Source organism: Gavia stellata, chromosome 11 (assembly GCF_030936135.1).
Source record: "Gavia stellata isolate bGavSte3 chromosome 11, bGavSte3.hap2, whole genome shotgun sequence".
NCBI classification, from domain to species: Eukaryota; Metazoa; Chordata; class Aves; order Gaviiformes; family Gaviidae; genus Gavia; species Gavia stellata.
The window spans coordinates 30,915,378-30,943,181 of record NC_082604.1 but is presented as its reverse complement, the minus strand read 5'-3'; the positions used below and the strand labels follow the sequence as shown (position 1 = coordinate 30,943,181).

The 27,804-nt window shown below is 37.0% G+C and overlaps 1 protein-coding gene across 3 annotated transcripts; it reads right to left on the bottom strand.

The window, feature by feature from the left end:
• Window positions 1-247: 247 nt before the first annotated feature.
• HLTF (helicase like transcription factor) lies at window positions 248-27,804 on the bottom strand. Of its 3 annotated transcripts, XM_059822484.1 has the most exons (25): window positions 27,743-27,804; window positions 26,221-26,431; window positions 25,459-25,625; window positions 24,887-25,020; window positions 23,805-23,902; window positions 22,994-23,068; window positions 22,725-22,916; window positions 22,504-22,599; window positions 21,437-21,485; window positions 19,617-19,704; window positions 18,844-18,923; window positions 17,867-17,956; window positions 17,548-17,645; window positions 16,072-16,215; window positions 15,138-15,276; window positions 14,237-14,372; window positions 13,726-13,905; window positions 13,139-13,263; window positions 11,730-11,908; window positions 8,309-8,437; window positions 6,099-6,211; window positions 5,634-5,814; window positions 2,629-2,709; window positions 1,808-1,912; window positions 248-502 (listed from the first exon to the last, which is right to left on the bottom strand). In XM_059822484.1, exons 1-25 carry the CDS (start codon window positions 27,760-27,762, stop codon window positions 476-478), a joined length of 2,937 nt encoding a protein of 978 aa, XP_059678467.1. In that variant the 5' UTR covers window positions 27,763-27,804; the 3' UTR covers window positions 248-475. The 3 variants fall into 3 exon arrangements, with proteins under 3 accessions (XP_059678467.1, XP_059678466.1, XP_059678468.1); XM_059822483.1 differs by lacking the exon at window positions 248-502 and having other exon boundaries at window positions 817-1,912; XM_059822485.1 differs by lacking the exon at window positions 248-502 and having other exon boundaries at window positions 817-1,912; window positions 23,805-23,896.

The following is a 27,804-nucleotide window of genomic DNA, read 5'->3' as shown; positions in this document are numbered from 1 at the left end:
CCTCATGGAATTTTAACTTGGAAAATGGAAAGAATGGCCAAATCTCTCATTCATAATCAGGATTTTTTTTCTCCAGCTTATCTCTAAACATCAGAATCTGAACCACAAAAACCTAAAGAAAGTTTAACTTACATAAACTCTATGATTTTTTTTCTTTTTTTTTCCCAATCAGGCGTTGCTCTGTTTTCTTGTTCTTTCGTCAACTTTCCAGTGACACCCAGTTACTGGGGTTCACTCTTGTCTTCCGTCATGCATGTCGTCTTCTGTCATTCATGTCTTTTTAATTCTTTCTCTAACAGACTTAAAACACACTTTTTTCCATAGCTAAGATGCTGGCTCCCCAAAAACTGCATCAACTTGTTACGTTACGTATTTTGAATTCCTTTCTCACTCCTTCCATTGGCTCACTGTTTCTTCAAATATCAGGCATCTTCCCTTTATTTCTCAGTCCTTTTCCACTTCCTATGTTTGCAATTCATCTTATAATCAGCTGCCTGGTATTCTAAGACATAAGAAAAGGTGAAAGGCATTAGAAGCAAATCAGATTTCATTTCTCTGCTGCAAATACACTGCTGAATCTAAACACAAGATCTAAACAGGACCTAAACATAGCAATCTCTGCCTCCAATTCTAAGTCTGAGTGTTATAGGGAAGGCAGCATAGTGTTAAGAAACCACATAACACAGAATCACGTGGAAAGAGATAGAAGGAACAGACAAGAATATTCAACTAATACTCAACTGAGATTCTTCAGTGCTATTTATTACTTCGCAGTACATGAACATGAGTAGTTTACCAAATTCTTCCTCTATAAATCAAGAAGCATGCAGATCAGCATTCCATTAAGACATATATGTGGGATTGGAAAAGCACTTAGCAGTACAAGAAAACTGTTAGAAAGTGGCAGCTATTAAAATAGTTGGTTTTGTTTACTTTATTTTGCAAGTGCTAACTGATTCACTGACAAGTAAGTGAGTGGGTCATATTCTACTTTGAACAAGATGACTGTGCTATATGCAAAGCGTGTACAGAAATTATTAGAAAGCATGTTATCAATACAAGCCTATGAGTCTAGCATTTTATCTAAATCAAAAAACCTTTACATTTACAAAAATCAGTGGAATTCTGTTTAAGGGAAGTAAAATACTAAAAGAAAGTGTTTTACAAATTTAAGTACTTAATTTTAACTAGCTCCTGGGAAGTAAGCAACAGAGGAACTCCCTGCTGCACCTGTGTATTATTCAGAAATAGTAAAAAAATATTTTAATTTTTGCATTAAATACCATCTTTGAACATAGTCTGCAAAAGTAAGAATTCCTTATAAAGTGATCACTGACCAAGTATTCCGAAACAAACAATCCAGATGATCTGTTTGGTTATCAGGAAACATGTCCTTCAGACAAAACCCTTACATTATTTACCTTTTGTTACCTTGTGACCTCTAAAAAGAGATTAAATTCTTAGAATACATGACCACGCATTTCTGGTTTGAGGGATTTTTATGTATTCTTAAGCATTGTACATAATAAGCAGCATTTCAAAGAAATTAACACTGGAAAGATTTCAAGAGTGCAGAACAAGTTTGTGAATTTCTAAATTTACATTTAGGAACAAATTAGTTTTTATAATTTATTTGAAGCATTTCTGTTTTGACCACAAAGACAGCAAAACTAAAAGTTAGCATGAGACATGTAACTTGAAGAGCAATATTAACTAAAATATTAAAAATAGTATTTACTAAAAATACCACCGTTTTAAACTATAAATCAATTAGAGCCTTAATTTCATTAATTTTGGTTTGTTTTACTTCACTTGCTGAAGGCTTTTTGGTAGCAAAGGCTCCTGCTGCAAGTTCCCTCTTTTTGTTCTGAATTTTCAGCATATTTTCTTCCACCGAATCCTTCACAATGAACTGAAATACAAAAAAAGCCCCAGTGAAATGAAGGTTGTTTTGTTTTTTTAAATTAAAAGTTTAAGATGAGAAATTTAGGTACTTTGGGGGAAAAAAATTAAGAAGCTGGAGTACCCTAAAGCATAGTTACATTATTTCGTTATCAGTTTGTAAAGAAATCACAAGAGGGAAGGGTTATAAAGCAGCTAGAGGAAAAGGTTTGGCATTTTAATTTTTTTGCCTTTTTTTTTTTTTTAGACATTTATTGGAAGAATATCTCTCTCTTCTTTCCTACTTATATTAGAAGAGAACCTGTCTTCAATTTCCCAAGTAATATTTTTGTGACTGGGTATTAATGAGACAGACCAGCTGCTCTTCTGCAGCTAAACAAGCTGCTATGACAAAAGCAAAGCATTCTACATACCTTCGAGACAATAAACTGGCTGTTGCCAGGCTAGGCAACAGTAATACTACCCCAACTTAGTCACTCCAAATAGCTCAAGAGGGACTTCTAATTTCTAAAATTATTATTTCACAGGAAATAGGTTACATTTAATAAAATCTTAAAATCAAAACCCCACACTTCAAAAAAAAAAAAAAAAATCACACCACAATTTAAGTTTACTGGTGAGACATATGTTGTCACAATTCTTTTAAAAATACCGTAAAGCTTTTTGGAAATTAAATTATTTATTCATAACCAGAAAACTGTTCAAACAAATAATCTCTCAACTCACCTTAGTAATAACAACATTATGCTTCTGACCCAGCCTGTGACACCTGTCAAAACACTGGTCTTCTGCAGCGGGATTCCAAGCCTATCAGTAGCAGCAATAAACAAGTTAAATAAACAAGTTAAATAACGTCCCTTCAAAATACATAGTAAGATGCACATGGAATCACAAAGAAGTTATTGTACCATCAGGTCTTGAACAAATACCACTTGCAGATTAACTACTCCCAACCTAATGTCTCACTCCAAGTATCCCACTGTAAAGAAAGCTTTGAGACCTTCTGGTTATATATTCATACAAGCAGGAACTTCAGGTAAATGCTTTAAAAAATAAGTTTGTGAGGAGTTTGGAAGACATTGAAACAATCTCATTATCATTTTAATTCTTAAATAAACACTGCATCTACTAACCGCCTCAGTACCCTTTTCCTGATAGCAAAATCTAAACCAGCTGAACACCAGCAGTTACTTATCAGTAGACTAAGTCCCCTGACTGTTAAGAAAGCCCATGTACACTTCCATTAGTATATGCAATAATTGCCAAGTTAGGTAAACAAGAAACCTGCTGAACACAGAATGGTAGTGTAGCTGTTCCTACTTATGCTTAGGATATAACACTAAATACAAGGATTTGTGAAATGCCAAGTCTGTGCGCTGCATTTTTCCAGCATGTTTTTTTCTATCTAAAGGTATAGTGCTACTAGTTCTTACAGAATGGATATTTAAGTCTACCTAAAATGTAATAAAGTTCTGTCTGTGATAGGCAAGTCTTGTGCAATGGGCTCACCTTGCCATGTCACCCACATACTGACAGTTATCTAGGAACTCATTTCTTAAGGACTCCTTTCTATAGAAGGGGGGGGAAACAGCACTAGGCTAGCACAAAGAATTAATTTTAGATTGCAAGAACCTCTGATGCCTAAACGCACTTATGACATCAAGCTGCAAGATAAAAGCTAAACAAGCCTGGTTTCTCCAATCTAAGGTCGTGAGCAGAAGCGCAACAAATGATCTGTCACTGCAAGATGAACATTCCTGGCAAGCTATGTACGCAAACCATTCTAATACTAATCTGACTGTACAAACACGATGATGTATTAAGGAAAGACCTAGCCCAAACACACACACACACACACACACACGGATGTTCCATTCTATCTTTGCCGTAGTCGAGGAGGACCAAAGTGTACTACTCCTACTCGTCTTCTCTCATCAGTCCAGCAAAGGAAAACTGAATTGCAATACCTCTATGCCTTTCTGCAATGTATCATACAAAGGATAGTGTATTTTACATGGGAAAATATGGAGAAACTTAAGCCTCAGAGAAACACCTGTATACTTGTTATACTCTCACATTAAAGGTTTGTATTTCTTCCTAAAGGTGAGAATTCAGCAGGTATGATTGTATGTAAACAAACAATTAAAAAAAAGGGAAGAAAGTAGTCTATGGTTCGATAAATGTTTCTCTCTTGCACTATGGTATAACACCTCTCAGAGAAAGAATGCAGACCTCTAAGCTACAGAGATATTTCTACTTCTTAAATCCTATTACTGCTGCTAATTCACCTCAAGGAATGCTAATGCATGACCAAATCTCATTTGGCACTGAACATTCCAAAGTGAGATCATAAAGGATCATATAGTCCCACCACCACTTCATCAAATACAAGCAGTCAGCCACTGCCACTTGGGATGGTTACCATCACAGGACGGTTAGCAGGATGAGGACAAGTTGTTCAATGGTGTATAAAGGCTGCAATTGTATGTGGCTCTGGTTTGTGAGGCACAACTATATACTGTAGATAACAGTGTTAACAATGCTTAGCTTATTTTCTTACAACTGCTTGCCACAGGACAGTGTATGCATTATACCTCATTAATTATCTTCACAGAAAATGGAAATTCTCTTGGACTTTCCACAAGTTTTCTTCAGAGAATTGTTTTAAAAGAAAGAAAACAAAAAAAAGCAGTTTGACTAGATGTTGGTGTAGGTCCTTTTAACGGAACTATTCAATGCAACACATACAGAAACAGTACTTGCAAAGATGTATCGCAATTCATGAAAAACCTTTTTCCAAGGCAACTTCTCCATACTCTCAACTCATATTTAATTCCTTTAGCTTATTAAGTAAACAGCTTTTGTTTTCATGCTGTTACTATAACTAACCTAATGTCCAAGCTAGTACTTTTTCTTTACTATTTGTGTTACCAGATGCCTGCGTCCAAAGCTACGCTATTATTTTTATTTATTTTGGCTTTGTTTTCAAGTGCACAAACTGCAGAATTTGTCTCAGCTTCCAACTGCCTAAAAACTAGGACATCAGAGCAGAGGAGTAAATAGTGGGGAAGGGAGGAAGTGAACAAAAAAACTTCTTCCATTTTGTACAATGACACGACAAGTCATGAACCAATTCTGTTAATACCATTTTGCTATCAATAAATGTAATTTACATTTTTATTCAATACAAATAGTTTTGCATTCCTAAGTGCTTTAATGAAAGGAAAAGAGATATCTAAATTTAGATATCGCTATCTTTCTCAGTCTCCTACAATCACAAAAAACCAACCTCAGACTAATGTCTATTTATAAATAAATTCACAAAAATAATAGAAGAGACTACAGCAGAGAAGCACTGCATTATAGCACAGAAAAAATTATACTGTTCCTGAAATTCCACTTTATGGCTTTTGAAGTTATTAAATAGAACAAACAGAAAACCACATTCAAAAGTAGAGGACAGGAGGTAGGAACAGGTATCTAATGCTACACCGGAAGGTGTCACACCACTTTGTTAGCAGTACTACTAGCATCCTTTCCATTCACAGTAAGTAAATGGACAGCACAAAAATAATTGTGTTAAAACAAAAACATACCAGGGAAACAAATGAAGAAAAGCCCTGATTTGCTCTTTAACAGATACTCATCAGTGTCGTTTAGTCTCAGAGGGGCTTTCCTTCTACCTCTTTACCTAGATTAAGGCAGATCATTATGAACAACCCATTACTCACAGGATCCATTAAAAACACTCGGGAAGCTGCTGTCAGATTTAATCCAACTCCACCTGCTTTCAGAGACAAAAGCATTACAGTTGGGGATCCTGCTTGGCTGCTTTGGAAACACTGAATTGCTTCTACTCTTTTCTTCTGTGCCATTGACCCATCCAAACGAGTAAAGGCAAACCCTGATTCTCTGAAGAGAAAGTAAAAAAATTCAATTTAACAATCCACGTTCTGTGACAACAGGAAATAAATTCATTAAAATCCTGACCTCTACTTGGAAAGGTTTATTTAAAATTCTGCATTTAACAGGTGATACATTAAAAATAACAAGAATGAGAGTCATGGCTTTATTCCAAAGTATTTAAGTAATTTGTTCCTCTTCTGAAGTTCTAAAAATCAAAATACTCTTTGAGAGATCTTTCTAAAACACCGTAAAAGCACACATTTATTAAAAATTACATTAGTTCTACTTACTTCAAGGGATTTTCTATCAGTGACAGGAAACTTGTGAACTGAGAAACAACCAGACATTTAGCAGTTGGATTATCCCTCCGTAGTTCTATCAAAGCATGCATGAGAGCATTTATCTGAAATCAAATGAAGACTTATGCAGCTTAATCTGACTTCGTTAGATTCCACTCCTACAGGTGCTTTGATAAAGTTCACATCAATTGAGAAATGACTGTTCAGTAATACCTTTTAAATGAACTAATCTTAAATTCTGTGGGTAGGGTTTCTTTTAGTTTCAAAAGGAAACTAAGGGTTGAGCACTTGTAATAGTCGCAAACTACAGGGTGATTGATGGTGCTTTGGGGAAGAGGATTCACAAACCCGCTTTCCAGACTGTCAGGAGTCAACAAGTCCCCTACCTGCAGGGCATATGGGAAAAAGGAAGAGAGTACTGGAACTCCGAAGAAAAGTAAGCAAAGGACAGCCACAAGGCAAGTGCTCTGCTGTAGCAATATTCCAGAGCGAGAAAGGCTTCCCCCAGGAATATTCAGGCAAATAAGCTATGCAAGACTTGGCTAGGTATGACACAGGGTAAGGAGGCACCAGAAGCACTCTTGGGACCAACATGAGAACAAAAGGAGCAAGGAATTGGATCTGAGGCAGAAGAACACTGCCAGTTTTCTCATATAAGGATTAGCTATGATGAGGTAAAGAACCGCTAACTAGAGAATGCAAGTAACTGCACCAGGTAAAAAAGAAAAAAAAAATTAAAAAAAAAATATCTTTACTTTATTCTAGAACACAATGTCTTAAATTAGTTATTAGGTCTCCACAGAAAGATTTTTAGGGAATAAATTTATAGTCAATTTTTGAAAGAACAATAACTTAATTACAAATTAAAAATTTAATGTTTTAGAAAAGCAAACTCAAAAACAAGAAGGTCAAAGTACAAGCAGGAAGATTTAATTTCTGGCAGTGAATGCACAATGAAGGTGAGGCAAAAAATGATGTGGCACACCTTGTGAAACAGGTCTGCAAAGTAAAATAAAAACATCTCACTAGTTTATCTGACAAGTGTTTTATTGAACATGATACTCATTTAGTTGTCCCCTCTAGAGCAGAATATATATTCTTTAGACAAGTCTTAAGAAAGAAGGATTTATTTAGATTTTTAGTTTCCAAAAGTAAATGAAGAGCTGAATAGTTTTGATACCAAAGACTTAAACAAATTAGTTAGCAGACAAAAGCAGACCCCTTTGTGCAAACTTTGTACAGATGAGTTAAGACGATAACTGCATCACACAAACTGAAATATGCATTAGTTTTCCCGGAAACAGGCTGGCTCTGACTGGCTGTGGCGATTAGCTCTATTGGGTTATGTTAATGTTGTCTACCTGGAGACAAAAGTATACTGAGATCTAGCACCTGATACAGCCTCTGGGTCTCCTGATAATGGCTGATATGCAAACTTGGAGACTTGGCCAAACAGCAAAGTCAGTGAAATGCCCCAAATGGGTGCCCTAAGGCTGACCTACCTCATTATAATGCTAAAACCCACACCTCCTAGCTAGAAAAGCCCCCAACCCAAATAAGCCCCCTACTCTCTGGGCATGTGTAGTGAATTAAAAGAGAACTGTATCTTTAAGATGAAGTAAGAAAGATCCTAACCAATAGTTAGCTAAAGGGTGGGACCAGTAGGCATAACTAACTTTGTTAACTGTTTAAATACCTGTCATGATTTCAACTGGGTGTGCATGCTAGGAGGAAGGATCCCCCATGCACCCAGCGCTGCAATAAACCAATGTCGGCTTTTTAAACTATCATTTGGTTTGGAGAGTTTTCTTGGTTACGATTTTCGGTAACAGCTTCAGTGGTTATAGAACTACTCTGTCTTCAGAAACAGAAACAAAACGCAAAGCTACAGCTCTTTTATGGGAAGTCTTATTTAATTAATATGCATCTATGTACTGCACAATGACCAGCATCAAATTACAACTGATGCACCTTTTATCTTGTTTCCATGCTGCAAAATTTGTTTGTGATGAGATTTTATTACGCATTTTCTCCTGTGCTGGCTAGGCATGCTGCACAGACTTTTAAATAATAATTTAATGCATGTTATGCATATGTAAATTATGTTCTGCGTACTTGCATAAAAATTCTAGAGGGTGCTCTACAAAACCATAATGGAAGCCAAGTAAAATGGAAGCCAAGTAAAACACAATGGAATGTACCTTTGAACTGGATATCCACTCCTGATCAGACTTCTTTCCATTAGTGGAGTCTATTTCCTCTTCTAGGGGACATTCCACCAAGTGCTCTACTCGAAGCTCATTCCTACAGAGAGGGCATTTGGCATTTGGCTACGAAAAAGCCCAAATAACATTAGAAGAAACATATGAAATCAAATTATTTATAATGACTATTAAAGATCACCTTTACAAAGCACTTTTAATGAAATTATTATATTGGTGTTCATACAAAAAATCCTCAAGGAGTGCATTCATTCTTGTAACACACTGCTTTGTCATTTCTGACATAACAACTGAAATACTTTATTTGTGAGAACATTAAGGTGACATAAATGTTACATGTTTTAAAAACACTCAGCCTTCCTTAAAAGCAGTTTTCTTTCTGAGCATATTTATACTTGAAGTAAGCAGCTCAAGATTTAAAAGCAAGCAAATACTTGGGCTATGGGGAGAAGACTATTTAAAATACTATTTAAAATACCAGCAAAATAAACCATCTTTCAAAGACACGATCTTCCTTAGTTACAAACAAAGAATGACCTTTTACCCTTTTTCTTCAAAGCCTGCACAGAAATAATAACAGTCTGATGAAATATGCTTTGTCAGGGCCAGATGTAGGGTATCTTCTCTTTTTCCCCAACAGACATGAGAAATGAAACATAATTTAACACCAAAAGCTTTTTTCTCTCTGAAGCATACTCTAAATAAGACGAAGTTTAGAAGTTATACAATAGCACTTCCATAGGACTACTCACAAAATTTAAAAGACTGTGTGCACTATACAAATATACAACTTTGCAAAGCAAAAGTAACAGACATTAAAAACTTTTGCCTAACAGAGCAACCCTTTAAAATTAGCTAATTCAGTTTACATAGTAATCTGGCCACAAAACCAAGGCATCTTTAGACAGGCTGCAAAGCAGACCTCACAAAGCAGATGAATACTGGGGGCTGCTAATCTGGAACGAACCTCTAGCTGATACCAAAGACTTAAACAAATTAGTTAGCATACAAAAAAACCCAGATCCCTTTGTGCAAACTTTGTACAGATGAGTTAAGATGATACTGCATCGCACAAACTGAAATATGCATTAGTTTTCCCGGAAACAGGCTGGCTGTGGCGATTAGCTCTATTGGGTTATGTTAATGTTGTCTACCTGGAGACAAAAGTAGACCTAGCACCTGATATAGCCTCTGGGTCTCCTGATAATGGCCGATATGCAAACTTGAGACTTGGCCAAACAGCAAAGTCAGTGAAATGCCCCAAATGGGTGCCCTAAGGCTGACCTACCTCATTATACTGTTAAAAACCACACCTCCTAGCTAGAAAAGCCCCCAACCCAAATAAGCCCCCTACTCTCTGGGCATGCGTAGTGAATTAAAAGAGAACTGTATCTTTAAGATGAAGTAAGAAAGATCCTAACCAATAGTTAGCTAAAGGGTGGGACCAGTAGGCATAACTAACTTTGTTAACTGTTTAAATACCTGTCATGATTTCAACTGGGTGTGCATGCTAGGAGGAAGGATCCCCCATGCACCCAGCGCTGCAATAAACCAATGTCGGCTTTTTAAACTATCATTTGGTTTGGAGAGTTTTCTTGGTTACGATTTTCGGTAACATAGCCAATTAAAGAGGCTGGCAGTTATAGTCTGTATACATTAATTTTATTGCTGGTCTCCAATAATATGGTCTCCAAGGTTGTAATACAATGAAAGGCCAAACTTTCAGCAGTTTTGTGTTGGCAGCTTCATATCCCATTACTCACTGATGGCTTAATGCTCTCATTTGTATTAATAATGGAAATCACAAGCATCTTGCCTGGAAAAATCCTGTTTGAACCCAAGCTGTTTTGGGGGAGGGGGCGTGTGTGTGTGTTGGTTTGCTTTGTTTTTAAGGTGGTAAGTAAAGTACTTCCCCGAGCTATTTAATAGGAGAGTTGCATTGTAACCATTCAGGCACAGGAACTACCCAACTGAGATCAAGCACTAGGACAAATACCTATCACGTGGAAACAGTGAATTCCCCAACTCTGGAATTTAGATGTCTGTCGGTATTTTTGCTGGAACCTGCAAAAACTTCCTTGGGAATTGATTTAAATCAGGACCAATTTGGAATGTAAGAAAGGCTTACTCGCTGCTTTATAAACTCACAATAGTTCCAACTTCAAAAGAGCCCAATCTACCACCCACCTCTGTTCAGACTTCACTACTATGAAAGCAATCTATGGAACAATGTGGGATTGGACAAAGGCCCTAGTTCTGCAGATTCCAAGGTCCCTTCTAGGCAAAGCATAGTAAATAACTTGACTGTACAGTGAAGTAATACAGGTTCCATCACGTCATAACCCTATTTATGTCTCTGCATGCCTAAATACACCTGAAGGTCCAGTAGCAGCACTGACTCTACTACAGACACATCAAGAACCTCTGCACTGGAAAACAGCCTCTGCAAGTGCTCTTTCCTTAGAGCATAATTTCACATCGCTAGTTTCCCTCAAAATTCTCAGAAACTCTTGACTGGGATATCTGCATCAGAACCTTGCACATCTGGCAATGAAACAAAGTCAATCTACATGCCAGACAGACAACACTTCCTGCCTTTATCTTACTAGGTTGACTGATTATGCACAAGCAGGGACTAATTTGTCCCTCCTGCCTCCTATAAAGAACACCACCTATGTTTAGCCTGGCACTTGCAGCTCTACTGTGGCCGAGTAGGAGGCAGAAAAATTCCAGAAAGGAAGCACAGCAGCACTGGATACAGATGGCGAGACTACCACACTATCAGATTGCCCTAGAAAGGAAAGGGCAAACAAGGAGGAGAAGTATAGCTTAGAAGCGCTCAATAAATACTGTTTTTCAAAAAAAGCAATCAAAAGACACTCATCCACAAGCTTATTCTGGAGAGAGTCCAGAGAAGGGCCATAAAGATGGCCCTCTAGCAAGGCAGCTATTTCACCATAGAACATTATCAGCTTGGAATAAGGAGAGTAGACGTGATTTTAGTTCAACAGTCAACTTCCAATACACAGCTTTGGTCTCTTTCAAGCACAATATATACATGCATCACATGACATACAAGCAGAGAAGAGGCATCCAGCCATACGGAGGTATACAATGCTGCACTGGATGCCATCACTTTTACCCTAGGGACAAAGAACGGTGAGAAACAGGGAAAAGGTCTTTGAAAATACTGATGGACCTTAAACACTGTTCAGTTTGACAGCTACTCTCTCCACAGTTTGACTTCAGGCCAAGAGTTTTTATAACCCAGCTGATGAACAGTATAAACCTAGTTACCATTTATGATTTAAAAGAGCAATAGCTAGACGGCCTTCTGGTGATACCAGTTCATCACTTCTGAATAGCTATTACAATTAACTGTAACCATAGAACAACCAACCTGTTCACTTCTGATGACTTCATAAATACATGGCTTACAAAACACATGTGCGCAGCGTGTTATCACAGGAAGAGTCAGTGATTCCAAGCAAACTGCACATTCTTCATCTGAACCAGAGTTCAGAACCAACTTCATTTTACTCACTAATCTCTCATGCAGTTCTTCAGGAGTTTTATTATCTGCAAATATACGTCAACACAGTTTCATTCATCAAAATGCAATTAGGACAGTTTCTATTCAATGAGGATATAGCCTACAATGTATAAAGACACAAGCTGCCAAATACTACAGAAAATTCCAACCTACTATTTCAAAACACATTAAGAGCAATCTTACTTGGAAAAATGGTAATTAGAATTCAAAGAACCTTGACTGCATGCTCGCTGATAAGTACATGTGCAACACAATGCCTAATGGGAACAAGCAATTTTCATATAGCAGCTGTTCAAGTAGTAACAATACTATGGAAATGACACTATTTATAGTTAAGATCACTTTATTTTTTAAGTAAAGAAATTCAAATCATACTTACTAGTTGCTAATTAATTTCTAAGTAATTATTGAACAATTATCCAATAATTTCTGCATCCCGTATTTTTCAGGAAGAAAAACGACAACCTTCTACAAATGGTTCATATGGTTCTGGCCATATCTCATTGGTCTTTCGGTTTCCTGTAACATCACACCTATACCAATGGCATCTCAAAATAGGATTTTTCAAAGTATTAAATTTGAGAATTCTCAAATTTAGAGTATTTCAAAATAGACTATACTTTCTTCTGCAAGAAAAGCATATAATTTTTAACACTATGCAGCTGTACAGTTCTGGCTTGTCAAAATTAAAATTTCACTCTCCTTTCAGTTCTCTGTGTTCACCCTTCCTTACAGCCATAGCAAAGTCAACAGTTTCCTATTCTGCTGAAGGGGCAATGGTTCTGCTGACATGGCTACCAATCTACAAGCCATTCCCCAAAGCTCCTCTACATCTTCTCTCCTGAGGCAAAGAAAAAAATTTTCTGTAAAAGCACTTCTGTAAATTGTTCCAACAACAGATACACTGCTTTTTAACAAGCCTTCTGCATTTGGCTCTGCAGAGGTCCTCTTCGGTCATTTCTGTATGGGCTGTCAAAGCTTATTAACTCCTCCTTCTAGCCTTCGTAACTACTCATGCTTCATTGCTTTCATTCATATTTGAGTATGTGCTCGAGTACCCACTTCTCAAATATATTCAAACATACTATGGTACAAAAAAAAAAAAAAAGGTGGTAAAGCTAAAGTACAGTAATTCAAGCTGAAAAGAGGAAGGCTGAAGCTAGAAAGCTTGGAAAACACACAAACGCGTTTCTGTTCTTGAATACAAAGCACAAGTCCTGTTTTTAGAAACGCAGGAACCAAAAGCATTCACTTACCAGTTGAAAAACTAGAAGATGATGTATTTATACAAAGATGAGGATGACAACAAAGCTGCCTCAATCTGAGCAGGACACCAAGGATATCAGCATAGTGAGCTAGTACAGTCCCTTCACTGAAAAACCTAAACAAGAGTTTCTATTGTTAGTGTGAAATGCTGCAGCCTGAAGTAATAGATAACATCAAATGATCAAGTTTAGCTGTTAAAATGATATTCTGATTTTTCACTTTTCTGTTTGAATATATTTTCTCAAATCCTCTTCTGAAACAAGGTACAAAATGCTACCAGTAGCATGTTCTACTAGAAGAAATGCTAACACATGGTGACAAAAATTTTAAGGCCATTCTTCACATATCTGGTATCCCTTTCTGTTTCTCACAAGACAGAACTTCTAATATATAGTTCTGCAATAGTCTCTACTTCACCCTTCAGAACTGAACAGATGCTATGCTAATTTGCAATTATTAGCTTACAACATACAAACTGACACACTTGGCTACTAGAGCTAACATAATCAAAACTTCCGAAACACAAGTTTGTGATATCAAACTTCAACCTCCAGGACTACGAAAGCCTTCTACTAACCTGCTAATAGCAGCTTTGCCCTCCTTCTTCACAGACTGATAGATCTGTCTCTCTCCCTCTGTAAGGGTAACATGCTGAATAAGTACTTTACGTTCTGGTAACTCCAAAATGGGTTTTCCTTTAACTTTACTTGTTTTGGTTCTTCTAAGGGTAATACTCCTAATCAGAGACTGTAAACGCCTAAAAACACATATATAGACAATATATTACCCGGCTGATGTTGCTTTGTTGTTTTGGGTTTTGTTTGTTGGGGTTTTTTTGGTTTTGTTTTGTTTTCATTCTATTGCGTAAGTCCATGTTCTGTACAAAGTCCAAGCCCAATAGTACAATATGATTCATTAATCTGAAGTATTAAATAATTTGAGTTATTTAATATTTATTAATTTGAACTAAAAAATTGAAGAACTGATCACACATGCATTTCAATTTTAAACGTGAAACACTAATTTGTCACATTGCCCAAGCACTGCCAGTCATAATCTTTCACAAAACCTTTGGGAACACTTCGTACCCAAGTCCTCCTGGAGCTCCCATTGTGACTGGACGTTGAATTGTTCTGTGCCACCATTCTCGATCAGTAAAAGGTTTCAGTTTTAAGAAGGAAATAAGAGACCACAAATCCTTTACAGAATTCTGAATAGGAGTGCCTAAACAGAAAACAAACAAGATTGTAAAACCTCAAAGAAACTAAAGAATACAAATTTTTAGTCAAAGTGGAAGCTCTGTGCTTTCTCCAAACCATACACCATGGACAAGGTCTTTCATAACTAGGTTGACATGTCATTTAAGTATAATACATATTACTTTTTTAGTTAAAATATTACAAAACACCTAAATATGTAAGAGTGAGAAAACTGCAGCTCTTAGTGCTGGGAAGACTTAGATTTTAACCTTTCCATTTCAGCTTCACCAGCAGTGGTTACATCATGATCTTCTTTAAATTACATTTAAGTATCATATGCTTGCATGGTCCCTGGCAGTTTTTAGGATGACTATTACATTTCAAAAAGCTACTGAGGTTCAGACAAGTATTTAAAAGTGTGAGCTTCTAACCAGATGTAACATGCCAGTTCATAAATAGATCCCTTTTTACTTACACTTGCACCAAACCTGCGTATCAAAAGTTATTTTAAAATTTGTGTCTACGAACTGAATAAAAACAAAAACTGAAAAAAAAAAAACCCCAAAAACCAACCACAAAACCAAGCAAACAAAATCAAAAACAACTGAAAGAAGATACGTCTAAATCACTGCTCAAAGACAAGTTTAAGAACATTCCAAATGAATCTGATACAGACAGACATTAACCATCTACCAGAAAAACCCAAAGTTGAAACACCAAGTGGGAAACACAAGATGGTGCTATACTAAGATGATTTGCACTGCATTTCCTCTGGTGTCAAATATTTTACCTGTCAGGACCCATCTTCTGTGTCCCTCCAGATTTAAGGCAGCTTTAGTTTGCTGAGCATTTGGATTTCGTATAGTGTGCCCCTCATCCAACACAATTCTCAGCCACTTGACTTTGTGTAAAGGGCTGTCACCTCTGATCTGAAACACAGTATTTTTTTAATCTTTCACTCAAATTAAAATACTTTTTTGCAATTTGGATTAAGCAAGCTATTAATATAACAATTCCACAATTAATAATGAATAGTATTTATTTGCATCTTGTTTATTTATCAGCACAGAAGAGCAAAACTAGGAATGAGGCGTTCCTTCTTTTAGATTTAATGATTCCTGGAAAACGTTACCAGTCTTCTCATACTTGAATATGAAGAAGGAGCTACAGCAGAAATAAGCTAAGCCTGAAAAGAAGAAAGGCTTCAAAGACAGAGATATGGAAAATGGATCAGAGAGCTAAGTAAAAGTTTATAGTAAAGGTGTAATCTTCAGGCTTTTAAAATGGCTGGAATTTCTGTGAAAACATCACTTTACAAATACACCTCAAGCAATGAGCTACTTGATTGCAGCCCATGTGCAAGAAGAACTATGGAATTATGTTTTTATATGCTCTATATTCTTTGAATTTGATAGGGGAAGGCAGAAATGGCAGCCTCATGCCACTGAGATTTGGGGAGATTTACATACTTGCCATCCTTTTCTATCCTTTTCCTTAAGCTGTCGTAATTGCAGCCAAATAATTTTCTCTACAGGAGCAATCAATAAAAAAACCTCCCTTCATTACCACAGCGAACTCGTAAGAAAGTATGTAAAGCAAAACTACAGCTATAAGCTTTTGACTGCCTACCAGAATTGCACTTGAATATACTGCCATCATTAGCCCAAACACCGGGTGCCTTGAACAGTAAAGGATCTTCAAAGAACACTTTCTCATCTACTTACTCCGTAATCAGTAGCTAAGATGTTATATGTTGTCAGTACGATGTCTTGTTCTGAAAGAACCGATGGGTCTTTGCTACGGTCAGAACCGTAATAAACATAAATATTTACATGAAAATCTTGGTGGATATGTTGTTCAAACTGGTCCTGAAAGAAAATTTGTCGTAAGTCATCCAAAAGATACTGTGCTACTGCATGATTGTTAGAATAAAATTCTTTTAAGTGGCCTTAACTAAAAAACACTTCCTCTAGCTCTGTGACATTCTACATCCACTTATATAACAAAAGCAAATTGAATTTGGGTTTATTTTTTTACCTCTCCACCCGGGTGAGAAGAGGGACCAGAAGTAGTCACCTCAGTCATTAGTAACAGACACAGTACCACATTCCAATAACTCTAGCTCTACTTCTTGCACAGTATTAATTCACATCTTCATGGTATATGCACTTCAAAAGCCACTGTTCCTCCCAAACTGTAACAGAAGAGCTTTTATGTTCTTTTTCACTTTCTACCTTCATCTTTGTTTATTCTTTCACTGTTCATTTACAGCTTCTTCCCCTTACTGGGTTAACAACCTAAGTTTTAACATAAATGACGGCACGATTGTCAAAACATTAATTTTAAAACCGGTGTTTATTCTCCCTACATTTGTTCTGTGAAGCACTCAGCATACAGTAATCTCAAGAGCCAATAAAAATCAACAACTTGGTTTTTGAAGCACCAGACTCACAAGTTTTCTTTTTAAATACTTAATTTGGTTTTGAATTGACAGAGAGTTTTTTTTTTTTTTTTAATGCTATTTGATGTTTTCCAATTATCTGTTTTTAATGTTTTACCTATGGTCTGAGATTAAATTGTTTCCTTTTCTTATTAATGTTCTAACCACAGACAGCAAAAACATCCAAATAAAACATAACTCGAAAGTTAAAGATAACCCCTTAGTATCTGCATTCAAAATTTCATGAAAACAAAAAAAATTAACTAATGCAGAGACAGAGCTAGAAGGACCATTCAGCCGGTTCACCCTAGCAGACCTACTCCCACAGATCACCAAATTACTGAACACCTCTAGTAAATGAAACATCACATGCATTATCAATGAAGTACAATAATATTTTATTCTGAGCATGCAAGAAGGAACTGTCTCCTCCACCTTCCTCATCTGGTTTAAGGAGTTAAATCACACAGGTTCCATAAATGCCAAAGTGAATCTGCCTAGTCAAAAGCAGGGAATGGAAACTGAGCTCGCCCTTTCTGATAGTGGTGAGCTCACTACTCATGGAACTGCACTCTCATTACAATACTACTCCGGTTTTTAAATTTCTATCAAATAAACCTCCCTTGGGAAAGCAACTCTGTTTCATAAAAAAGGAAAACCATGACCTTTTACTAGCATGAGAGACTACAGATAGTACTATTTCTACAGCATCATAATCAAGATATATCACATTTACACATTAAAACAGCTTAGCACTTACAATCCAGTTGCTTAGAACAGACAGCGGACATACAATCAGTGTTGCTCTGGGGCCATCATGAGAATATTTCTTCTCAACTGACTGAATGCTAGCAGTACCTTAGAAAACAGAAGTCATATTTAGTGGTGTTACAGTTCACTTTAAAGCAAAGTAGAAGTTCAAGAAACTTATGGTTCCCTGAAGTCCCTCCTAAATTTCTTCACCTGAACAGCATCAAAGCAATTTACAAAGACATAAGCTTCATTTATTAAGTCGAATACATATAATACTTCAGCTTCAAAAAACTCAGAAATTACTATTATGTTTATCCCTTCATTACCTTTTCTCTTTGTTTGTCTTTTAGAACAAGTAGATGAAGGCAGAAGAGCAGATGCAAAGCCTGTATCTTCTTGGATAACACAGGAAGTTGCTGCAAAAAGTCAAACATTTTTCATACCATGCAGAACACATGCGTGCATTTATTTTGTATGACATGTTTCACATAAGTCAAACCTGTTAACCAAATTACTTTTCCTCTCCCGTACAAGAATGTAGAATATCTTGAATTGGAAGGGACCCATAAGGATCATCGAATCCAACTCCCTGCTCCTCCCAGGGCTACCTAAAACTAAAGCATACAGCTAAGAGCATTGTCCAGACGCACCTTGAACTCTGACAAGCGTGTGTGCAGAAATACAGTATCTTATACACCTATTTCAAGTTATGAATCTTCAGAGGAACGCAGTTTACCAGTCATAAAAAAAGTAGTTTAGCAGAGGTTTCACTCCAAGTACTTTAAACCTAAACTTAACTGCTTACTCCGGAGTACCTGTAGCCCTTCATTTTCCTTCCATGCAAGATACTTAGTTCAACAAATGACACACGTTCTTGCCTTTTCATGATCACATTTCAGGTATTTACCACAAAAAGATGGACTTAATTTTTTGAATTTATTTTTCCAGACCTAGTGCCCCGACAACAAGTCTATGTCAAATTCTAAAAATCTTAGCAATTCTGTTTTTCACCATCCGTTTGACCCTGCTCATAGCTTGTTACACCACCACTCATTCAGCTAAGGAAACAAACTACAACACTTAGGACTAAAACATTGCTTTCCTGTTCAGCAATTTCTAAAATTTTCTGCTTGAAGTTTTGGTTGAATAGTAATAAAAAAACCCCAAACAAACAAACAAAAACCCCCACGTAGTTCAGTTAATTCCTTTTCTAGTTAATCAGAAATCCTTTTCAGTTTGGCTTCAGAAAGGACGACATCAGGTGTCACAGTAACCAATTAAAAAAAAATTCCTTGCAACTTACTTCCTGCTTGTTGCAGTAGCCATTCTTCAGACTCTCGCAAGTCACTACTTCCTGAATATCTGGGTTTCTTGGCTTTATCTCTAAGATATCATCAAGAAAGAAAAAAAAAAATCCCACAATGCTACTACTGCTTGAATTTACATATCAAATCTCAAGAGCATAAAGCAAATGAACTTGGTATCACAAATAAGCTACCATTGTGATTTGAAAATTTTCTCTTTAGAAGGGTTAAAAAAAAGGGAAAGCACAGAACACAGAGCTACAGGGTGAATGATGCTCATAAGACTTGGTACAGATTATCACTGAAGTTCACACCAATTTTAAGGAGGCTAGTGTGGTAGGATGGTTCAAACACATTAGTAAGCTTCACAACTTCATCAGGTCAAAGCTCTCTGTCAGAAGCATGCCTGCAAAGTATTTCTTAACCACTTAAAAACCCAGTTGATACTAGAAGAAACATTACTTCACAGCCGTTTTTTTAGATGCCACACACTGATGTTATTAGACACCTTCACTACTGAAGGAGACATCCAAGCAAGCAGTCACGCAAGCCACGTAGAATGAGTTAATGTTTTTTTAATATATTCCAAAGGACAACACAGATACAGAACACCTAGGATAAAATGTGAGCAGAAGTACAGCATACTGAAAGGTGAGGAGAGAGCAGGAACATGTTTTAGGCTAAGGTTAATCATAACCAAGTACCACTTTATTTTTACTCAAAATCTATGTAGCAAACCAACAAAATGAAAAAGATTATTCCAGCTATCTACCTTTTTGGAAGACAACTTGAGTATTTCAACGGAGTGGTTTCAACCTTTTTTACGTTAGAAACACCAGGCTCCATCACATTGCTAGAGTCTTCATAAAGAAGAAATTCGTATTTATGAAAAATATACATAGTCTTCAGCTTGGTTATCAAACCAACTTTAGCATAACTTGATCAAAACAACTTTAGTTCTGCATGGGACAAGTACTGCTGATACTGTGATTGCAAATGAAAAATAAAAATACTCTTAAAACAATCTTAAATATTTACAAAGTCAAAATGTGTATTGAGTTTGCAGATGGTCAAAAACAAACTGTCAAGAAAAGAGGAAAAAACAAATGTAAGGACCACACTGTTAACAGTAAGGGTAAAGTTTTATAACGAAGTTTTAAATAATGCTAAATGGTAAAGGTTTTTTACAGGTCAAACACTACTAATTAATGATTTCTACATTGTGTAAAACTAAATTAATAACAGCAACATTAACAGAAAAAATATGGTAACATCACAGATGCACATGGGGTGGGGTCGGGGGAGGCCGTGGTGGGGGGGTGTTTAGTTTTGTTGGTGCTTTAAGGTCTTCTATCAGGTAGTGAACAAAACATCACCTCTGTGCTCTGCCAGTAATAGCATATCAGAAGCAAATGTGAAAAAGAAAACGTATTAGGACAGAGTTGGTATCAAAACTGAAAGCAACAGCGCTTGCAGAGGGAGTTTTGCTATAATTCAGGTAAGTAAATTCATGCTTGAATTCCAGATTTAAACTTCAGTAAAGATATTTTTTTTTTTAATATTAAAAAAGTTCAATATAACCCTGAAGATGGCAAAACTTGCAAAGACTCAAGAAACTGTTATCAATTTAACACACAATAGAATAAGAAATGGGGGCGGGGGGTGTGTAAGGGTCTCAAAGACATTATCATCACTTTTTCAGATTAAATAATAGTAGATACAGGCTCTCCCCTCACTGCTGTAAATAGTATCTTGTTAAAATGCTTGATGCTCTGGAAAAAAATAAGTATCTTGGATGCTGCTAGGCATTTCAGCTTTGGTAAAGGTTCTGATTTCCCGGTGACACTCATATTGACCTCCATGAAAGTCTGCATTTTCTCCCTTCCAGAGTACTGATAAAAATAACTTTCACCAGAGGCAGTTCATACCAATGTGTTCTCTCCTTATCAGTCCCCTTCATTTCTCCTGTGCTATCAGTTAGGCCATCCATATTAAAATTCCTTGCATGGGAGGACAGCAAGGGAAAGTTACTGCAAGAAAACTTCAAGCCCCATACTCTTCTTCAGTCATTTTCAAGAGCATGATGAGTTACAACACATACTAACAGCACGTATAATTTTTCATATACACCTATAAATTCCCCCAATACAACCTGACAACTACAGGTGTGATAAAATCCTTCTAAATAATTGTCATTTGCTCATTACTTAAAAATATTCCCCCCCTCAAGTGACTTAATACAGAACCTAATTACAATTTAACTACTAATGTTTACTGTTTAAACAAACAAGATTCTAAGAGACACACAACTGCTCCTGTTTTATCTACAAGGAAGGAAAAAGGAAAGCAAAAGGAACCCAGAATCCATTTCCTGGATGTGGTAACCTTCCTGGCAGAGTGCAACTTTCTCACGAGGCACTTAGTCTTCTCATATGTTAACTGAAACATCTTTAAAGGTATGTTTTAAATACTTCTCTGAGATACTTAGTTTATCAAGAGTTTGTGAAGACTAGCACTGACGACAGATTAAGAGTACCCCAGGTAATTAATTATCATGCAAACATTACTGGACTTTTCATAGTTTGCTGTCACCTTTACATAGTCTGCGTCCAACGCTGTTCATGCGGTTAGTACCAGATTCCTATTGAGGAATGGAAACTTTTATTCTTTAATGTAGCAACTGGAAAAAATGCCAATAGCATTATTACACTAATCTGACCAATGATTAATTACTGCTCTGGAAACATAAAAGACTTGCTCAGTGGCAAGTCAGACAGTCACTTAAAAGTGCTGAAAGAGCTACTTTTTTTTTTAGTAGCCACATACAGAGTTCAAATGAAACTATAGAGAGGCAGAGGAGAGAAACTCAGTCTACACAGCTGCCCTAGAAAGAAAAAACACACTAGTAACATTTCCCAGTTATCATTCTGAGGTCAAACACAAAGCATTATTTTGTTAAATTTAGACACGCGTCATAAAATGAAACAAAACTCCCAGCCTTAATACTGTCAGGGGATACTGCATAATAAATCACCTAATCCTAGCATTTAGTTTATTTCATAGTCTTGAAAATCGTATCATAATGAAAGCAAAAAGCACTTAACTACACTACCTAAGAAGAGCTTGCACATTGGTGTTAGTCCACTAACTGCAGTTCCCCCTCCTCTCTTCATTTCAAGAATATGGCAAAAATCTAAACAGAGATTTATTTACTTTATACCAAGACCCTCTGCTTGCTATTTTGGTTGTTTCAGGCACCTCCTCCAAACCACACAGGAACTATGCATGCACACCCCCAGAAAAAAAGCCACTTCTATTTGTGCAGTCACAACTTGCCTATAGGAGAAATTTGTAAGAAACTTAAGAATTTATAAAACTTAACATTGAACATGTTTATGCCTTCACAAATTCTTCCCTGGAGAATACTTAAGCATACACTCCTAATATAACATGGTCTACAGCTCAATTATACACTCTAAAGTAACATAGTCCACCTACCTTCAACTAATCTACCCTACTCCTCCTCCTCTTTGATGTACTTGAATAACTTTTTCTACAAAATGTATACAAAGTTCACCATACAGAAAGTTACCAGGCACGGGTTTTTTTATTAACTGCTACATTAACTCTGTTAAAACAATCTTTTTCTTTCATCTCACCTCATAAAACTTATCACTTGTGATCTTTTCAACAGGAAGAGGCTTGCCATCTTGAAAATTTGTGAGAATCAATGCAATAGTAGTAAGCGTTTTACCCTGCATAACAGAAAAGAATTGTCACTATTTTCCACAGATTAAAAAGAACCCAATGACCAACCAATCAAGAAACACGCACACGTGTTCTGCATTAAAAAAACCTCAAGCTTGGCAATTATTATTACCAGTCCCATATCATCAGCCAGTATTCCTCCAAGAACGTTTTCAGGTCGCTTTTTTTCCGAGAAGTTTGTAAGTACATTGTAATAGAAGTTACTTCTCTCTTCCCAAAATGGTGGCAAATCATTACTGTTCTCACGTGAAACCATCCAAGCTAAAGCCTGCTTCTGATGGGGAAGCAAGAGTGTGCCAACAGCCTGCAAATTAAAGAAATACATTATGCACTATGCACATTTATATTTTCATAGAAAACGGTTTCTAGCTTAAGAAATACCTCTGCTCCTTCCATTTCACAAGTTTTATCATCTTCCTTCAGATCCTCAAACAACTTGTCAAATTCACTTTTAAGCTGCATAAGTGAGCACAAAAATTGCAATTAAAATTATTGCAATTAAAAATAACCTCACTAAATAATCAATGACTCTATTAAATTACAGTTACCTGTCATACGGTAATCAGTATAGATAGGTCTACTGCTTTAGACCTGATTTGCTGGAATATGTCTGTTAGCTACTGCTATACAAAAATTAAGTTCAGTTTGTCCAAGACAAATACATGCCAATACAAGCAAGAGATTGAGAAGAGATGGATAAATAAGTTCGCATCCTTTTACAACGCTCACTAAAGTAACTACTTCACTCTAATTTGAAAGAGCAAACAAAAAGCAAAACCAAAAACAAACTACCACCCAACCTTTCACATATCGCCCTGGGCCAAATCTGAAGACAAGAGTCTGGAATTCTGATTTTATTTTCATTTGAGAATTTAACATACTTGTTATGTGGTAAAGCATTAGGACAGAGAAAAGAAAACACACCACCACAACAATGTAAAAAAAAAATTATTGAACAACCAAAACCTCCCATTACATGGGACTTATGGCTGTCACAGATAAAACGTCTGTTTACAATATAAAAATGAAAAAGCTCAAAAGCTCAAGATGACTTCAAAAGCAAATCTGTGGTTCAGAAAAGAAAAAAAAGCAACAGACTTCCACTTCACAAGCACTGTTTTGTTAGTGAAAAAGTTAAAGCCCCCCACTGTTAAAACTCCAACTTTCAGGTGTTTAAGTATAAAATGCAAACCTGTTCAGTTGTCAACTGCACAGCAGCATGAACCGGAGCGCTGTAACTTGGACCAGCTCTCCCAGAAATCCACTTTGATCCAAAACCACATTCTGAACCTACTTGCCATTAAAAAAGATAGTATTTTGAAACATAACGGTACAATGACTTCCCAATCTCAACCTTCACTGGCTCATGCGTAACAATGCTGATCAGACTGTGGGCTCTAAGACAGTATCTTTCACCATTTGTCTTTTAGCTTCAATTTATCCTTTACTTTCAATGGGCCACAAAGCTTCATAAGACTCACAGGCAATGAACTATGGGCTGGGATCCTTTGAGGTGGCAACTGTGTTTCTTAAAAATTGTTGTGTTGCATGGAATTTGACTTGGTAACAGTATGATGACTGATAACGCAAAATGCTTTTTTTAATGCCAAACTCTTCTTCTGTTAGCTACGTGCAATAGAACCTATAAGATAAACACTGAAATCTTACTATATGTAAAAACAGATGTATCCCTCACCAAGTGTTTATTTTTGTATGCATCCTTACTCCTGACTACCACTGCTTCCACAAAGCATAGTTCCAGCACAGGTGCTTTTCGTGCGAGGCTGGCTCTGCAAAGCATGAGGTCTGCTAAGCTTATTTGTTCAGAGACATCTCATCTCTATTTGCTCACACCTCACTAGTAGGATACACATCCTAGCACTCTGCTAAGAAGCAGCGCTGGTCCTGAAACTCTCGCCCTATGAAAGGGTCTAACCCGTTTCTTAAGAAAACTTTTTTTCAACTCTGGAGAAATGCAGGGAATCATTATGGATTTTTAAGGAACTTATGGAATCGAGTATATTTCTGAGGTTGCTCAAATGCTTCTCCAATTGCTGGCAAGTAACATAAAAGACAGGACACAAAAGTATACTTCCTGTGAAGCTTAAAATTAATAGCTGTGGGCTCTGCATTATTCCCCAACTAAGTTAAAAAATAATTTTGTGAAGGACAAGACTATGATGAGGATTAAGCCCTCCAACATTTCTTCCAACCAGTGGCAAATTCAGTCCGAGTATTTTAAAAAGGAAAAAAACCCAAAACTTCAAGACTTACTTTTCAGAGGAGGAGCCAATTTAAATCCGTGCCTTTTTAGCTGATCTAGCACTGCTTCCTTGTTTTCTTCTTTTCCCCAAAAGCTCATTTGGATAGGCATGGTAAAGACATTTTTTGCTCCATATGGGACAACCCTGATAAAAAACAGGAAAAAACCCCCACAACAGTAATCTTTTAATTATTTATTTTTTTTATAATAAACCTTGTTATTTCTTCAGCAAGAGTTATTCCAAAGTGCTTTTTTTTCATCAAAACACAGAATGTTCCAGATAGGTGTTAGTAACCACCACATGCAGTTAATTTAAGAATTCCACAACAATCTTTAAGGAATTTACTCTCACTAGTATCTCTATGTTTTATCATATAAGGGAAAGAATGAACTGTATGCAAGTAGTTCAACAGAAGAATAAAGAGTCTGAAAACATGAAGCTTTAATATATTACCAAGAGCTGTCATTTCTGTCAAAAGAGAACACTTATAAATAGTTTCCAGAATTTGCTACTGCAGCAACAAAAAAAAAAAGTTTCCATTATTTATATTCATGGAACCGAAAGCATAATCTTCACACTTACCCTTCTACTAATGCTAGTTTGTTGTCCATAATGCCTGCCAATGCTGCCGCTAGTTCTTTTTTTATATGGCCTACCTGGTCTCCATTCACATTATTTACTTTCACTGCATTTTTATCGTAAGGATTATTGGGCTCCCTCTGAAGTGCAACCATTTCATTGTTACTAACCTAACAAAGCAAAGCAAAGCAAACAAACAGCAGAACACATTCATTTAGTTGCAAATTATTTTCAGAAATATCTAGTATACATTTACCTAAATATCATAAAGCTTAAAGATGAATTTGGTATAGCATTCTGTTCAGTCTAATAACCTACTTCTTGTTCAAAATACCAAAAGCATGACAGAAGAGCTACCTGACAGATGTCATCAATTTCAAAAGCGTTCCTGAGAGGAAAAGCTACCTTCAACTGCTAACACATTTTGTAAGGAAATAAACACCCCTTTCTGTCTGTGTAAACAGTTCAAAGACCTATGTAATTTCCTGTTTTCAGTCACTTTCATTTGCCTTATGTGGGTGAGCAGAGCTACCAAGTATCTAAACTAGATTTGAAAGCTTGCTACCTTAATTAAATTTTGAATTCAAGTTTTAGATTAAGTACTTCCCGTGAAGAATGCTGAATACAGCATGTTAGGAAAAAAAAAAGTCTCTTAAGCTTATACTTGGTCAAAAGTTCTAGGAATTTTTAAAATTTAATTAAACGTATTTTTTCTGAAGCTGACAACAACTTTTTCTTCTGCTTTATAATTTATCATACACTTACAATTCCTGTGTAGTATCGTAATCCAACAACACTTCCTCGCAAAGTTCCATATAAGATAGCTGAGTCTGTATCCCCCTCTGTTCCAGAAGCGTCACCTACAGAGGGGAAGTCTTCCAACCCAAGACTGGAGTAAAAGTCAGAAGAGGAAAAACGGGAATAGTTTCTCTCTCCTCTGCAGATGTTATATTGAGAGCATCCTCCTGCAGAATCTCTGCAGAAAGACAAAGTGGGAAATATTTGACAACGACTTTAATAACCGTAACAGAATTATTATTTCCTTGTAATCTATGTCACCCCTTTACATAAGGCCACCTACAAACCCCAGTTTTACAACTTTGTTCAAATAATGTTTACCTGGAAACAGTCAACAAAAAATTTATATTAGGAGAAAGCGTTGCCCTTTTTTAATCCCCAATAAATTAGTTTAAGCCAATTACAATAAAGAGCTGACAAAACTGGCTAAACTACAGTGTTTGTTCATTCCGCCCTACCTTCCCTCCCAGGATTATCTTTGTCAACAACATCAAAGACGTAACTAAATCTGGAGAATTCTTAATTACACCTGGCACAGCAAAATTTCCATGTATTTTCCTAACACCAATTTTTTTCATCTAAGAAAAAGGTTTAAAACCCCCCGTTTGTAAGTGGTTAACTCTGCATAACTTCATGCCTGTATCCACAAAAGTTGAAGCGCTAAAACAAGCGTTCGCTACATATTTATTAAGCTTACCTTCACACCTTGACATCTATTGTTAATACTTTGTAATAAACTTCAGAGATGATCAGCTACTCCAACCTAACGTGGGTAACTACACTACGTATCTCTAATACAAACTTCCCTCAGCCAGGTTCCCCTTTGGCGAAGTGTAACTCATGTTATAGGCGCGAAGAGCTGGAAACATCTCCGGCCATGCATTTAGCACACGTCTGAGGGAAGATCAACGTCGTAGCGGTTGTTTTAATCAAGTGTAACAATAAAATCTCAATACAGGCTTCAACCGATAGATAAAAATCATGACCTTTGGTACATCCCAGAAGTACCCCGCTGCGTTGCTGGATTAATTTAAGAGTACCGCCAATTAAAATAATTAGCTTCCATATACTGTTCAGAGCTTGGCAAAGTAAACTTCGGTTTCTTTTGCAAATTATATCTGAAGTTACCGTATAACCGGCATTCCATTTCCCCTGACAGAAAAAACCCAGTTTAAGAGGCTTTGCTCTGAGCTAACTGCAGATGAACCAGCGAGGGGTTACCCAGGAGCCATTTTGCCACCGCCCCGCTGAAGACCTCTCCGGGAGCCCTGCCAGGGTGCAGGAGCCCCGCGAACGCCCGCGGCACCCCCATCAAGGAGAGAACTAGGGCGGCGGAGGCTCAGCTTCCACGCCAGCCACCTCAGCTCGCCCGCCGCCCCGCTCCCGCCGGCCGCCGCTCGCAGCGTACGGCGCGAAGCGGCCGAGCGCAGGCGGGACCCGCCGCGACGCGGATCAGCACAGGCGCCCGCCGCCACCACCCCCGTCTCACCTGGGCAGCCTCCACGACATGGCGGCAGCAGGGTCCCACGGCCCGCAAAGCCCAGCCAGCGC